This window comes from Boleophthalmus pectinirostris, unplaced genomic scaffold (genome assembly GCF_026225935.1).
Source record: "Boleophthalmus pectinirostris isolate CB_2022bp ecotype Guang Dong unplaced genomic scaffold, ASM2622593v1 HiC_scaffold_1, whole genome shotgun sequence".
In the NCBI taxonomy this organism is placed as follows: domain Eukaryota; kingdom Metazoa; phylum Chordata; class Actinopteri; order Gobiiformes; family Gobiidae; genus Boleophthalmus; species Boleophthalmus pectinirostris.
Genome location: NW_026570970.1, coordinates 23092830 through 23108665, shown reverse-complemented (window position 1 = coordinate 23108665; position 15836 = coordinate 23092830). Strand labels below are relative to the sequence as shown.

At 37.6% G+C, this 15836-nt stretch overlaps 2 protein-coding genes across 2 annotated transcripts in view; both read right to left on the bottom strand.

Annotated features, from left to right (window-relative positions):
• Positions 1 to 1240: 1240 nt before the first annotated feature.
• Positions 1241 to 11968, bottom strand: bard1 (BRCA1 associated RING domain 1). The gene is made up of 11 exons (XM_020920394.2): positions 11749 to 11968; positions 11476 to 11532; positions 11041 to 11186; positions 9477 to 10462; positions 8802 to 8882; positions 8363 to 8535; positions 7188 to 7302; positions 6950 to 7088; positions 5231 to 5323; positions 2749 to 2846; positions 1241 to 1923 (listed from the first exon to the last, which is right to left on the bottom strand). The coding sequence occupies exons 1-11, from the start codon at positions 11844 to 11846 to the stop codon at positions 1582 to 1584; spliced, it is 2328 nt and encodes a 775-aa protein (XP_020776053.2). The 5' UTR covers positions 11847 to 11968; the 3' UTR covers positions 1241 to 1581.
• A 618-nt stretch (positions 11969 to 12586) lies between these two features.
• Positions 12587 to 15836, bottom strand: part of abca12 (ATP-binding cassette, sub-family A (ABC1), member 12) — a 51738-nt gene continuing 48488 nt past the window's right edge. Inside the window, exons 67-71 of the mRNA XM_020920346.2 lie at positions 15460 to 15563; positions 14763 to 14855; positions 14459 to 14564; positions 13928 to 14065; positions 12587 to 13072 (exon numbers count right to left, since the gene is read on the bottom strand). Of these exons, the coding sequence (XP_020776005.2) occupies positions 12974 to 13072; positions 13928 to 14065; positions 14459 to 14564; positions 14763 to 14855; positions 15460 to 15563 (540 nt within the window). The 3' untranslated portion in view covers positions 12587 to 12973. The remainder of the gene's footprint in view (positions 13073 to 13927; positions 14066 to 14458; positions 14565 to 14762; positions 14856 to 15459; positions 15564 to 15836) is intronic.

The following is a 15836-nucleotide window of genomic DNA, read 5'->3' as shown; positions in this document are numbered from 1 at the left end:
TTATTATTGAAAAAGGTAAAATGAGGGTCCAAATATGGCCCCTTGGTGCTCCCCATCTTGTTCATATGTAAATATCTTTAAAACATATAATGTGTATTCTGAACTCTGAGGTTGGAGTAAAAAAAAAGTCGATGCGAAAGAAAATGAGTATTATTGATTGAGACAAACCCTATTTTGTTAAGCTGACTTGAAAAGAAGTGTTATTCGCCAAAAAAAGTCTGGATATCTTTTTTCGTGTCATTTATCACTTGGGAAACTACAGCCAAATATGACGAAATAGATGATGAAATTGTATGTTTGGACAAGAAAGTATCAGTGCTCTGGGTTGCTTCAGCAGCACTATCTATTGAAGTCTTTCTATAGCACAAAACACTCTTCACTGACATCAACTTCTAATTTGTATATATATATTTCAAAACATTATTTGCCTCAAGAGTTAAAAGATGAATAAATTCAGAATTTCAACAAACACTGTAACTGAGAATGGGTTTAGGGCATTATGGTTATAGTAGTGGTTGCAACTAACTGAAAACAACAAAGAATCCTGCATGCACTAAAACAGCTGAGGCCAATAGAAGAAGGCTCTTTTGAAGTTTATATACCGTAATTTTGTTCATAGCCTTTTTGCTTAATATCACTTCAACCTAACTTTTTTCCCCCTTATACTGAATAGGCATAATGCAGGTAAAAATCAAGTGATATTGAAAGCCTGAGTGAGTACCAGTAGGAGCCTTGGTAATGGCAGGTTGGTTGAGAGCATAACTTACAGGTTCACATAGCCACTCTCTTTCATTACAAAGTCGACTCGGGCTTCTATCTTGTCCTTGATGCTAATTGCCTTCTCCCACCTCCCACTGTGGACGAGAAAAGGGAAGCAATTTTATGCAGCACATAGCAATCAATAGCAATTAGGTGCAACCCTGACTAATCCTGTGAATAAATGAAAACGGCAACTTGGGAGATGGCCAACGGTAGACCTCAGAAGGCACCTGCTGCAGTGTTGTAATAGAAGAAAAGCCTGAACACCTTTAGGACACAAGAGAAAGTTTTGCTACCTGCTCCAGTAAGTGCCAATGATGTGACGGAACAATTAATTACATTGTTTTTCCTATGCTACGCTGTAGTGAGAGTAGGTCGATCCTCAGAGTTGTCCTCAGAGTTATATTACATCTAAACATCAATGATACAGGTAAAAATTAAGCTAATATCTGTGGTTTTGACCAAAAAAAAAAGTCAGTACAAATGGTAAATTATTTATTGTAATGGTTGGAAATTATTACAACTTGCCACAAAATACACAGTGAATGAAACATTAGCATAAGCGGTAAAGCGATATATTTTGCCATATATTGTAGATCCCCTACGCAGTTTGTGCATGTACAATAATTTACCGAATGTAAAAACATACAATATAACATGACAAAAGGTTGAAATGATTGTTGACTAAAATTGTGGTTGCATTGGCATTAAAAAGCATGATTACATAGAAGGCACAGTGAGTATGAGTAAATAAGCATCATAATCTGCTAATGATAATCTGCTCTGATAACTACTGTGCATAAAGGATTAGACTGCAGTTGTTCAAGTCTGAGGCTCTGGTACAGGGAGCAGTCTGAAAGCTGTGATGGACTGGATGACCCAGGAGGAGGGGGCAGACCACACTTTGCCTCTCCGGATCAGAGCAGGCTTGTGTGGGCCGTGGGGGTCGTACAGGATGTACTGGGTGCACAGGGCCTGGTCAGAGCCAGGAGGGGCGTGGTAAGAAGCCGCACTCACTGTCTGAGTCACATCACTGTCCGGTTTAGGCTGACGAGTCAGGATCTGTCCCCCACCATCCCGAAGCAACCGGGTCAACTCCTCTTTGCCAGGGCTTGAGAAGGAACCCAGCAAGAAGAAGAAGCAGCCATCAAAAAGAGGGGGAAGCTGGAGAATGGTAAAATATTGTTAAAATAGTTTCAATATTTTTAAGTATTATTTTTGGATTTAAGTAACTTGGTGGTTAAAATGGAACTGGGGGATGCAAGCAGTAAAAGAGATACCATTATAAGTCACATATGGTTGGCTCTGTTATTATTAAACATAGGTAAGAATAAGAAGAAGGCATTTGGTACTGTTTGCGACTAAACAAATAAGTGTGATTTTTGAGAGTGAGAGGATAAGAGCATTGGCAATAGCTCTAAAGACAATACAGTTTTTTTTTTTTAATGCGCAGAAGATCACTCCACTTAACAATGGAAGGATTAGCTTGTCTTCTAATTTACAAAGACATTTAACATGAATCACTAGTCACTAAACAAGGCTTTCCTAATACAGAGTGAGTGTGTAAACTTTGTATTTAAGACATTCATATCTAGAGGGAAAAGGTGTGAGGTCCTTAGCAAAGCTGCCTAAATAAATGTATGGAGACTCTTGCGACTATTTCACCATTTTAACCATTTGTTATGACAAATTTGTCTCAAATAAAAAGTGAAATTATGATATTTTTTTTTTATAATTCTCAGAAGACACAACTTCAAATGTCAGAGTTCTTAGAAATCCAAATGACTGATGCAAGTGGGGATTAAATGCAGCATTTTTTTTTTTTAACATTCTTTTTCCAAAAATTAAATGCACATTTGCATATTAGTTTTAAAGTATCTTCTGCATTCTTCATGGCAAGTGTATTAACCAGTTTATTCCAAAAATATTTCTGTGGCAGTCCAATACTTGAGACAAAGTGTCCTTTTATCATGAGTTTGTGTTATTTACCAGACTATATCTATTGTTGCGACTGCGCTGGGGGCCTTCTCCAGCTTCATGGGGAGTTTCGGGCACCCTCTCGCCTGCTCGCAGACATGCCTCCACCCCTGCATCAAAGACAGTCAGAATTTAAATTCTGCAAGCTCAAAACAATCTGACAGTCAGATCTCTGGTAACAAGCTTAACAAAGCAACGTTTTATCAGAGTTATCAAGTGTTTGTATTTGTGGACAGAGCAAGATGCCTGGCAGCATGATGGAGTTAATGATGCACACTTCTTTTATGTGTTGTAACTTTGTTAAAAAAATGTCTTTGGTCGAGGGTCTTATTTTTGGAGTTAGAGTAAAGCTACAACAGGGGGCCTGACAATATTTCAGAGAGAGAAACAGTGCAGTATATAATTAATTTAACATGCTGCACAAGGAAAGAAGTTAAAATTATTTCATCATTGGTTTTTCAAATGATTGTAGAAGTTTATGGTGGCAGGTTAATGCAAATTATCCAAAGTGTATAAAGTCACCCTCATCTAGAATCTAGTTATACAGGTCTGTTAACATAGTCATTTTATGTTTGTATCAGTCTTACGCACATAGAGTGAGCAGACTCACTGTTTACTTTAGTAAGTCTAGCTTATCACATGCAGACTTGAGCCAGACTCAAGTTGAGATGGTAGACTGACATTGACATGAATCACCACATCTTTTCTCAGCAGACGAGCACAAGGACAGACACTGATAGGATGCTGGGGGATTGTTGTGTGGGAGCGGTGGAGCTGTGCACAGCACGAGACAAGCTCCTGAGAGGGGGAGGAGACAGACTCTGCACTCTCAAATACTGATCTACACAACAAAATACAGTCAAACTTTAAACGGTTTACTTTGCAGAGACAAAGATGAGAAGTGAGCCTGCTGTTTTACCACACAACACTGCTGCAAAATCACGGTCAGATACAGCAGTCAAGGGCACAACAAGGTACCACAAACTCTTGACAGTGAGTCTCTTTACTTATATCTGCTTGTTGACTTGGTTCAAAAAGAGCCAAGGACTAAGCAAGCTACCATTTCTACAAAGCATTCCTCAAACAAGAGAGAAGACTTTGCCATCTTTTCATCAAGAGATCCTACAGCGTCTTCAGGCACAGTGATTCACACATTTCCTCAGGAGTCGCCGCCTGCCACGGTTTGAACAGGTGTGTGCACACAAGCAGGCAAGAATTACTTGTTGGGAAATTGTACGTTGCAAATTGTTCTTTTAATGATTCCCAATTTGTTCCAAGTGAAAAAAGTGATAACAACACGTGCTTAAAATGGCCTCTCCAGGAAACAGATTTGAAAGTGCAGGTGGGACTGAATGCAGATCAGCTGACTCTTTGGACTTCTGTTATACAATGATGAATAGCGGACTCAGAGCTCAGCGTGCATTCACAATAAACATCTCCACAAAGGCATGCAGCCCACTCCCATCACTGCAGTTAGGTAAACAGCAAATTAATAAGGACATAATGCCTGCATCTCCAAATAAGAACCTGCGTGTGTCCTGTGGCTGTAAATGCTAAAACCCAGTTTGTTTGTGAGATATTGATTTAGATTACAAAGACCATAAATGGTTTCAAGCTGCTTGTAATTCACCACACACTGTAGTTGGTGCTGTGAGGAGGGAAAAGCAGAGCTACATTGTTTTGGCAAAGTGATCTAGAGAAATTGACTTGTCTCGAATATGACGATCAATGTCAGGCAACCAGCCATGTTTGTGTTGAGAACAAAGTGTTGTACAATACAATTAAATAGGTTAAAAATATTACACAAAGTCTCTCCAACCCAAGAATGGCATTACAAAATAAAGATACAAAGTAGTGGGGAGTCTTCAGGTGCCCTTTGAAGGAACATGTCTAATTAAATTCAAACAAGTAATTGTTTCATAATCTCTTTTTACAATAGTTATTGCTTAGTTTCTTAATTTTTTGATTCCCAGTACAAATAAACTCCAAACTTCTTAAAGTGAGTGGTGTCACTATGTATACACTATTATGAACAGACCTGTCACCTCCTCCTGTATACTGAAATATGTTGGTGCATTATTTTTATTTTCTTCTTCAAACATACAAAGACATTTTAATGGTAATCCATCAAATATCATTGGGAATATTTGGTCTACTTTGGACCTGACAGGCAATAATTTTCATCTGTTTTTAAAATAATTCAATCTGTTGCAAAAAAAAAAAAAAAAGAGCACTGCAAATGCCAGTCCCAAGTCAAGCCACAATTATCATACTAACTGCAGCAGTCTTTTTTTCTGCTAAGAAAAAAGAGTAACTGATATAAAATGTCATATTGTTTCTAAAAACACACACCATATAAAGTCATGAGGCATATAACCTGTGGTCACAACATAGTCCCAATTTTTCACGTCCATAAAATTATTCTACTTTTTTACATTACGGATTTAAGAAGCTGGAAGTTAAGCATGATTTAAAAAAAAAAAAAATTACTTACAGCTGTATTTGACCACCCAGCTGCCCACCAAGAGCCCAAGTAGGGTGTTAAAAGTAGTCGGCATCTGTCCTTCTGGCACGACAACATGAGTCACTGAAAAAAGGCAAAGAAACAGGAGTTCAAACCAAAATAGAGCCATTTCTCAGGACCAAGGATCTTACTAGTATACAGAAAGGGCCAAGTCTGCTGTTGTCCTTGTTTGTCCTCTGAACTTCGGAATAGTACTGCTCCAGTTATTTTATAGCCAGTGAAAAAAATACAACATTTATCATACGAGGAACACATACATTATAGGATCTGTGACCTTATGTTATGTCTCCCAGGAGGAGTATGGAGAATACGAACAGTTTTCCTCACATGCTGGGTACTGGGTCGACTAAATGCCAAACCGTACATTCTAATACATGTGGGATTATGTAAACATGCATACAAACCAAATATAACTATTTGTTTATATCAGAGCTTGGTGAAAATGTTGAATATTTATCTTGTCAGGATAATCTAACTCAGTTTCGACATTAAAGAATGGACTAGATACCAACTAGATACTTTGATACTTTTGTGAAGTTAAACTGCTTTTTTGTACAATAGAATATATTTTTCAACACAGTAGTCATTAGGAAAGGTACAGCTGTCAAGGAAAGGCACAATTTTGTACAATTCTGTATCATTACCTGTTAAAATAAGTATAGTTTCAATACTAGTTGGGTTTTATTAATGTATAATATAAATGAAAAATTTTAACATAAATTTAAATTTTTTAACTTAGTGAATATGCTTTCATAGATTTTATAGAAAGCATTAATAGCGAATGTCAAATAATAGCAATCGCAAAGTCTTAGCAAAGGAAAATTTGGAAAACATTGTGCAGTGCTGTTGGAAATCTGTTTCATACAACTTTAAAACAGAATGTGTTTCCAAGAATTCAAAGCCTAGAGATCAAAATGTAAACAGCCTTTTTGTGAACAACAAAGTTTGCGCCCTGCAGTTAGAGGCAGCAAAGTGGTGAGTGCTTTTTTCATTGAGGCTTATTCATCACCTAGACAATACCTCCTAACGTTTTATGAAGAATGATTTCAATTACTTTTGCTCTCTTGTGTTTTCCCATTCATTACTATGCACAAGTGAAAGAGGCAGCTGAATCATAATGACGCATATGGCTCTAAAAGCACTTGTAAGTTGCCACTGAACCCTCAGCGAGTGACAGTGTAACAGAAGCTAATACCAGGTTTCTGCAATACCAAAGTCTGCAAGAAGATTATAAAGTCCCTAAAATTCTCTTCAACAATATATATAAGGAATGCTAGGCTAAAATTCAGTATCCAGTATTATAACTATTACACAGTGCAGGCACACTTTTTTACACATGGGTATCACAGTGATGCAAAATTGGAACCAATGCCAAAATAATTTGAATGAATGAATTTTTATTGAATGGTAAAAATGCATCCAAATAGCATCAATAACAACAAAAGTGGAGTGACTAAAACCCAGGAATACACTAAACATTAGGTAATCTATTTGTGGGATTCAGTTTCCTGCATGCAACATTTGAGGACTTTTCACAAAGAAAAGATTAAAGCTTTTGTTTTTTTGATACTTAATGTGTGATCTAATATGTTAAAATTGTCCTATGTAGTTAATACGTAAGCAGTAATCAGTTATTTGGAATGGGCCACAGGTCTGTGCATGTTGATGATGTCGTCAAACAAACGGTACCTGATTCAGTGAAAGTGTCGGCCATTCTCGCCCCGAGCAGCTGTCCCAATTTGGCGAGTTGTTGCTGTTCGCTCGATGACAGCTTGCTGGACAGAATCACCACCAGTGTTTCGTCGCTTCTGTCCACGCTCTTTTTTACCTAAGAGAATATATGACATGTTGTATAAGTTTGTACATCTACATTAGTAGAAATATGCTAGACACGTTTGTTTTGTAGCAGGAAATTAAAAATGCATACCATGGCAGGGCTCAGTGTGGTATTAGCATTTGGAGTTCCTTCAGTGGCTTCCTGGAAAATCTCCAGCATCTCACGACTGACTGCATAATCTGCAGGCCTCTTTCCATACAGATTACTGCAAAGACAAATATACAGGGAAAATTGAAACGGAAAAGTTCATTCTGTGTGAGAACGTATATACATAGTTACATCTGTTTGCACTGAAAATAATCTGCCAGATATAATGAAAAGTAAATGCAAGTGTAACATTAACAACAATAATAAACTACACAACATAAGACATAGAAGACAGAAGATAACTTGGAATTTTCATGCTATGAAATTGGTTGAATGGCAAACTAAGGACAGACTTTGTATGTAAAATTATGCTTTCACATGACAAAGATTCTGGTGAATACAATGTTCTCAACAATATTCCAACAGATTGAAAATATTTACAGCAAGTAAACCGATAACCTTCAATGACCTTGTTAAATCAAAGACTAGTTTGGAGACTATTTAGTTGGATTAAACAGTATCTGAACATGAAGGTAACCCTGACAAATGAACAGAACAGAAGAACCAGGCCCAGCAGGTCTCTAAAAGATTAGGCGTCAGCAAAGATAACACCTGGGGGACAATTAATAGGTCCATTGGTCCATAAAATAATTCATTTGGATTCATACCCCCAGCACTGCGCACACGTAAATACAAACAAGCTCCTCTGCCAACAGTGTGTGGCAGTGAGCACATATGCACTGGTGAAGACGCAGCACGTGAGGACAATATCTAAAGAAAATAATAACGCAAGGAAGCACCACCATGGTGATCTTTCCAAGTTAAAGATATACTCGAACAGAGTCTTGTATGCCTTTGAAAACTTAATTTGTTGGTTAACTTTTAAAATTAAATACAGTGATGATTGCAAGATTTTTTTAATTAGAGCAAATGTGTATGTGTTGAAGATGTTAGGTTTGCATAAATAATGTATGATATATCACCTGTATTTAGGCCCTGGGTAAAACATGAAACAAGTATGAGGATAAGCATTTAGAGTCTACAGGAGGTTCTATTCTGTGGTATTTCCAGAATTAAATTTTGCAAGACAGAGTTTTTTGTAGACAGAACATATAAATATATCAGGACTTGCTGTGCTGTTCCAGTCAGAAGAAAACATGCCTAGTCCAAGTCCTTACAGCACGTTTGTGGAAGCTCCGAGCTGCAGCAGCAGTCTGGCGATGGCAGTGTGTCCGTTCCTCACAGCGTCGTGGAGAGGAGAATCGTTCTCGTAGCCGGGCGTGTTCAGGAGGGCTCCTCTCAAAACAAGGATTTCCACAACTGTCAAGTGCCCAAGGTTGCAGGCTTCATGCTGGGGAAAAACAAACATTATAAAATAAAAATGTACAAGTCTCAAGTCTGAAGAATGGGATTTTACAAACCAGAAAATACAAAACAAAAAAAAACAAAAAACAAGCAAGTAGTAGTTGGCATGCCATATAACCATCTCAGATTTACCACTGGAAAAAATAGTTATTTCTGTGGTAAAAACTAACTGGGATCTAGATTAAAGAATAAAGAATGCAAGGTATTGGAAAAAGCATATTGTGACAGTAGTAAACACTGTTTTGACTGTACCAGAGGTGTCCAGCCAGCATTATCCTTGAGGTTGGGGTCTGCCCCTTGCTCCAGCAGTTCTTTGACAGCTTCTACGTCTCCCTGCAGACCAAACAACAAAACAAGAGGTCAGATGTAGAGACCTGTAAATGCATGGCTTCAAACACAGGCACTGATCCTACAGCACTAACACCCTGCTCCTATCAATCACACACTCCACTGTGGGCCATTGATTACTGTGTCCTGGATCCTGTGGGGGATTATAGTTATGTTTTACAGGGATCAGATTAGTCTCTTTGTTCTTCTGAGGCTTGAGAGCATTAAAAGGATCCACAAAAGATTAATAATTGCTTTAAGTGAAAAGGGTATTTGAGCAATTACGTATGTACAAACGTCAGATTAGTTTGCTATTCATGAATTTCTGCTTACCCTTATATGCATCATTCTTGCTTTGCCCATTTTATTTTAAATTGTTAATCACTATGACAATGGTTCTAGTTTATCATTGTGAAACCCATGAATAAATAGTTTTAGCTTTGAAACATTCCTGACCTTTACAACTCACATACAAAATCCTAAATGTATAAAACACACTGTTACTTTTATAGTAGCACCTTTATATAGTGAGTTAAAACGAACTAGAGATTTCAATCTAAAATATTCATAATATCTCAAATTATTCTGGAACCTGGTGACCTTTATGGCAGCTATATGCAGCGGCGTCTCTCCCTTATGGTTTCTCTTCATCACCGCAGGGCTTCCACAGGAGAGGCGGGGAGATTTTCTGCTGACACTGCCCAGGGAGGAGGATGGGCTGTCTCCAAGTTCCACTCTGGGGCTCCTCGCTGCCTTTGAACCTGCAGGACTGGACAAAGACGGAGAGGAGAGGACAGAGGAAATCCTACGACCCCCCGACCTCCTCCTGGTCCCTGGTGATGTCCTGGGACGTTTTGGTGTCATGTCTAAAGAGTGGCCTTCCTCCATCCTTGATTTTTTCATAGCAGGAGAAGGCTCAGTTTCCTCCTTTTTCTCTGCATCGTCCTCTGCCTCACATTCGTTTGGAGGAGCTATGGTCCTCTGGTCCAAATTGTCCACTATTTCAGTGTTAGACTCGGCTACTCGGTCACTGGATATAGTTTCCGGGATAGTTCCAGTCACAGTGCCAGGGCTGAGTTCATTATTAGTCCCCTGGGGCTGGTCGGAGTTGACAGCAGAGCCTCCAAAGGAAACCCTCTTACCAGACCTGTGTGGCTGCTCCCTGCATGGTTGATCCTTTAACGCCATGGGCCCCTCCGAGATGCCCCACTGCTGATTTATAGCCTGCAGCCTCCTCATCTTCTGCACGCTCTGTTTCTGTTGGGCGTGAACAGTAGCATGCGCTGATGGCTGTTTTCTGCTAGGAGCACTTTTCTTGTTTTGTCTTTTGTTTCTTGTGCTCGAGTTGCACATTTGTGGACTACTAGAGCCAGAGTCTTGAGAGGAGGAAGTAAAATTAAAGACTGATAGGTCTTTCGATGCATTTGTAGTGTTTGCAGCAGTGGTTTCTCCAGGAGTCTTGCTCTCTGGTGCTGTGCCTTCTGAAGGTTTTTCCACCAGACAGCGGATTTTTCGACTGCGTGGACTGAACCAAATTTTGAAATTCTTCTTCTGGTTAGAGACAGGTGTTTCTTGTTTTGTTGAATCTGTAATAAATCAGTAACAATGTCTACTAAAAGGCTCAACACAAGAAACTATTTACAACAAAAGGTAAAGAGAAAGATAACAAATTTAAACTGAACTTGCAAGTCTACCTCTCCTATCTGTCTTGTAGTGTGGGAGTATTTATATGTTGATTTGGCACATCATCTTAAAACCTTACATTTATCAATACATGGACAAGAATTAGCAGAGAAAAAAATTAAAATGAATATTATTTATAAATATATATTATAATATTCATACACTAAAGTGACACATTTGTCTTATAATTATGCATTTTTTTATTTCAAAAAGGTGCACAATGCAACATTTCTGGTGGTGGTCTACCTTTCATAGAGGTGTTATTGCTGTCCCTGGAATGTTCCAAAGTCAGAATAGATAAGTAAAAAATAATACATGTTTTCAAGGTATTCATTAGCAATTAATTCCATACTGTGAAACATTCCATGAAAAATCAAATAACATCTCTAAGGAGAAACAGGTGGAGAACCCTCCACCACAAAGTTATGTAATCCTATGGATCAGACATGGGATACATATAAACATAATACAGATTTGTTACCGTCTTGCGTTGGGTTCATGAGATCCTCCAGACCACAGAATAGCTCTATGATGCTACTCAGCTGCCTGTTGATCTGGATGTCCTTCACCCAAGCAGGACTGTGACACACCACGCACCCATCGCCTGCACTGGAACCAGCGCAGGACCTACACAAGACATTAAACACCAATTATTATAACCAAAGCATCAACTGGACTGAAGGATGGTAAGCATAAATACAACAATTTAAGATCTACTCATTTAACAGCTAGAAGTAAAAGCAAATCTGAACATACAACAATAGTAATAGTTATTAGTAGTAATAGTTAAATTCATGGAAATTAAAGAGGCGAGACTTTTTTTAAAGGTGAGATTAATAATACAAAAAATAATAATTTGAAGAAATATTTAACACGCATTGTAAAACTGTTTAATTATTGAAAAATACGTTATTACCTGCATAACAAATGTTCACACATTCCCAGACAAACAGGGTCCTTCATTAAATGCGAGCTAGACCAAAAATGCAGGAAATACAAATTACAAAAACATTTTTACTTGAGAATGACGACACAGAATTAACACAGAAACTGGGAATCTCAGTCAGCAAGTAACCAAAGCAATAGCTAATATAATGGCATCATCATTTGTAAATTGCAGATACATTGGCTAACAGCGTTGAAATCGTGAACAGGACAATTTGCTAACTATAAGGCAGCTGAAACCAACCATTTGGAGCACAGCAGAAGTCTTCGGAAGTTTGTAATCGCTTCTTTGGTTTTCGCCCATGTCGGAGTTTGCAGGACATCACTGTCCATTGTCAACATGTGTTTTGTGTTCTGTTTTAATGCCGAATCAGATTTGTTGTCTTTTTCTAGGATAACAACATGGATAACAACTCCAGTAATACACCTCAATATTTCGCGCCTGAAATTTGCGGAAATGTTCAGCTGCGTAACCGTAATGACGTAATCAAACAGACGTATCTCCCTTTCAAAATAAATGTACCGGTTTACTTCGTTTTTGTGTCATTTATGTTTCTGTTGTTTGGACTATGTTTAGATAGACAGTTCTAAACAATAATATAATAAAATGTTTTAAATGTTTTGTTTTTATACTATTATTTGAACTATACTATTATTTGATTTTTTTTTTCTACCTGGACTTTTTAAAATTTCTTTCACACGTTTAACACACAAATCCTGAATATTTAGTTCTTAGAGTTCTTCGCACTAACAGAAAACACTCATACTCCTGTTTTTAAACTCCATACACCTTGACTAGAATCATCAGCCCTGAATTTGCCAATCTTTGCTAAACAAAAGGTAAAAAGGTAGCTATTAACTTGAAAACTACCAGTATATGTTATCACAAGATGGAACAGAGCATTTTGAGATTGGAGAGGTAAACATGAGAATGAAACAAAACACAACACAGGGCATGTTTTTAATGATACAATGTTCTAATCTGACTTAAAACTCAGAAGAGTTAAGAGTGTAACATAGGACTAATCAGGCTGTGATGTGGTTTGAAAGGAAAAAAGAGGCACTTGGAATGAATTGCTTTATTAGAATTATAAAAATAGGGTAGAATACATTGATAAAAGAAAATTATACAATAAAAAAATTTGATTTAGTGAAAAACGTGCTCAAAGAAAATGTCTTCATTTATGAAAGTAAGGTGCAAATTTCTGCATATAACCTAGTAATGTAGTATGGCATTATATTTTGAAATACTAACATAAATTATCATATATATCCATAATAACATTTCAAAATAAAATTGCATGAATCCCCAGTTATAAGTATATATATTTCATAAACCAAATTGTAAAAAGAATAATTACATGTCATATAATTTGTATTATTATTGGTCATAGATATATATTGTATGTAGATGTCATAATCACAGGAGTATTTTACATAGGATGTACAGTTCACAAAAGGACTCGACTCTAAGCTTCAATGTCTTTCATGGAGATGTCATCATCAAACTTATCATCAGTCTCTATGGATTCCATCCCAAAGTTCCCCATAGCAAAGTTGATAAAGACCTGTAAATGACCAGAACAACAATTAGTTCAAGGTATGTGTACGTTCATAATCAGGCATTACATAGAAAGTAAGCAAAGTAGGGAATCTCTGGCAAAGTATACCCAGTATACAATTTAATAAAATGCAAATGGTATGCACACACACAAAAGTGTCATTTAATGCTTAGCCTTACTTTAGCTTTATGACATTTTTTTATGCCTTGATATCAGTTCTCCAAAACATATCAGTTCTCCAAAGATATCATTTGGTCAGGAAGTCAAGGAGAAAGTAATTATTTAATCGTTGTGTTTTTGTTTTTTTTCCTCACTATTATCACAATACTAAAATTTGACATTCTGACATTCCTAGCTGGTGTTATGTTACAGTCAAATCATAGTATAGGTTACATATAGGACTGATGAGGTGTATAATGCCTGCCTAGGCATTCTATAGATGATCAATTTACACCTTGAATTAAGGGCAGTATTTTGGTTCATCTGAATCATCTGCTGCTGCTGCACCCCTCTGGGTCCTCTGCTCATGGTATGTCCTGTTCCCACAGTGCCAGAGGGGCTGACTGGCTGAAGAATATCAGCAGTAGCTGCATATAAAGCTCATGGATTCTCTCCTAACTCATATTCAATTTATTCTCCCTGAGGCATATCCCCTGTCAGCTCCTCTCCGTCTCTTTTTAACTTTTCAACTCTGTTTTTTTTTTTTTCACTCCCACACAGCTTTCGTCTGTCCCAGCTTTCCCTTGTCCTGTCTCATCTCTTGTCCTAATTTTCAGTTTTTCTCCCAGCAGCTAAATTTATACAAAACTGCACTGTACCGCTCCATTGACCTTTCTGTTTATGCCACATCTGTGCTCTCACCTCATCCAGTGTTGTCTGGCTCACAGAGAAGTGTTGGATCTCCAGGTGTTCTTTGCTAGACTCGAGCTGACCAAAGATGTCTGCCACTCCACCTGGAGCTATCGGCACATGGTACTCCACCATTGCTGAGTGTCGCTCCTGTTTAGAGCACATAGAGCACAACCATTTCAAACAATGGCACAACAAAAGAAAGAGAGAATACAAGATCTGCATTAAAAATATGAGCTTCAATAAATTGATAATATATTTTTAATAAGAAGAATATAGATGAAATTTGTTTTTATGAAGAGGATTATTCATTATTTTGTCTTCAGTCATATGGCATCTAGCCTTGGTAATATTATAAGTACCTTATAAAATCAGTTACTGCTCCATAGAAAGAATCTAGTTACAAAAAATAATGCTAGTGATTTGTGATTTAGAGAACAGTTTTTAGGATAGGATTGAATTTTTATCTGTCGTTCTACTATAGTCCCTTTGTTCAAGCATGGAGTAGAATCATGCTTAGACAAAATAGCTGGCAAAGCTCACCTTGAGATAAGTGCTGGGGAATCGGCTCTGCATGAACTGAGTGATTGCTTCTGCATCACAAGAGGCTCTGGCCAAGTACATCTTTACTGTGAACCCGCTGCCGAACCTGAAGGGAAAGGAACATTTTTATGAACAAAGTAGAGTCTGGGGGAGAATGTTGTTACACAGTTCTTCCTTGAAAAATAGAGCATTGTATTGCACTGCACAAAAGAGCACAGATAGACCAGGGAGGAATGAAGGGGAGCGGGCACAGGGGAGCAGAGACGGCAATGGCTGGGCTGGAGGATGAAGAGGGGTCACTAACCTGTTCTTAATGTGCTGCAGGGAACCCAGGCATTGGAACTGACCCTTCACCATGATGGCAAGACGACCGCACAGAGCCTCACACTCCTCCATGCTGAGATACAAAGACACAAAGAGAGGGCAGGGGTCACTTAAGGTCATTGCTGCACTCAGTAATTATCTATGCCCCGTGTAAAAAGGGAATTAACTTCTATTTAAATACCAGCTTGATTTTTATAGCGGAGAGGAATAATTAGAACATGCAAATATAGTGGAAATTTGGGAAATCAGTAGTTATTGACTGAATGGTGCCTGAATAATGCTTTAATCAACCTTGACTGTTGTGCCATGTACATGTTAGTTAATCTTTTGGAGTATAATAAAAATTTAGATTTTTTAAAATAATTGACTATATGTATGATGTAGCAAAATAAAACATTTATGTACAACAATTAAATTGTACATTGAGTAATAGTCTGAGTACCATTAAAAATACAATTCACAGGTTTTATCTGGTGAAAATTTGAAATTTGAGTACTTTACCATACCATTTAAGAGATATACCGTGTATTTTTTTATTTTGAATTTTTATTTGTTTTGGCAGCTGTGCTAACTTTCCATCACCAATAATTGCTAATCCCTTAAATTTATAAATTACAAAATGTATTCTTTGAATAATGCTTTTACAAACTAGAATGGCCAGATTTAATGTTTCTGACCTGTGTGAAGTGAGGACCACGGCACATTTGCCTTTGACTTCATCGGAGATGATCTTCCACAGGTGGCGTTTGGTTCTTGGGTCCATCCCAGAGCTGGGTTCATCCTGAGACACATGAAGTAGAGTAATGAGTGGGAGTCTGAACAGAGACTGAGATGGCAGCAAAAAGTAAAATAAGATATGGGAGGTATGAGAACAGTGTAATATGCAGCAAAGAGGTGCTGTGATTATATGGAAAGAAGGATAAACAAAGCTGAAAATGCAGACAAAAAGGAATAGGGTGTTAGCAGAAGCTCTATAGATTATAATCTAATACTATTATAGAAAAATGTATACTGGAGGAGTAAAACACTTTGATAAGTTAAGTGGCAGGTATGC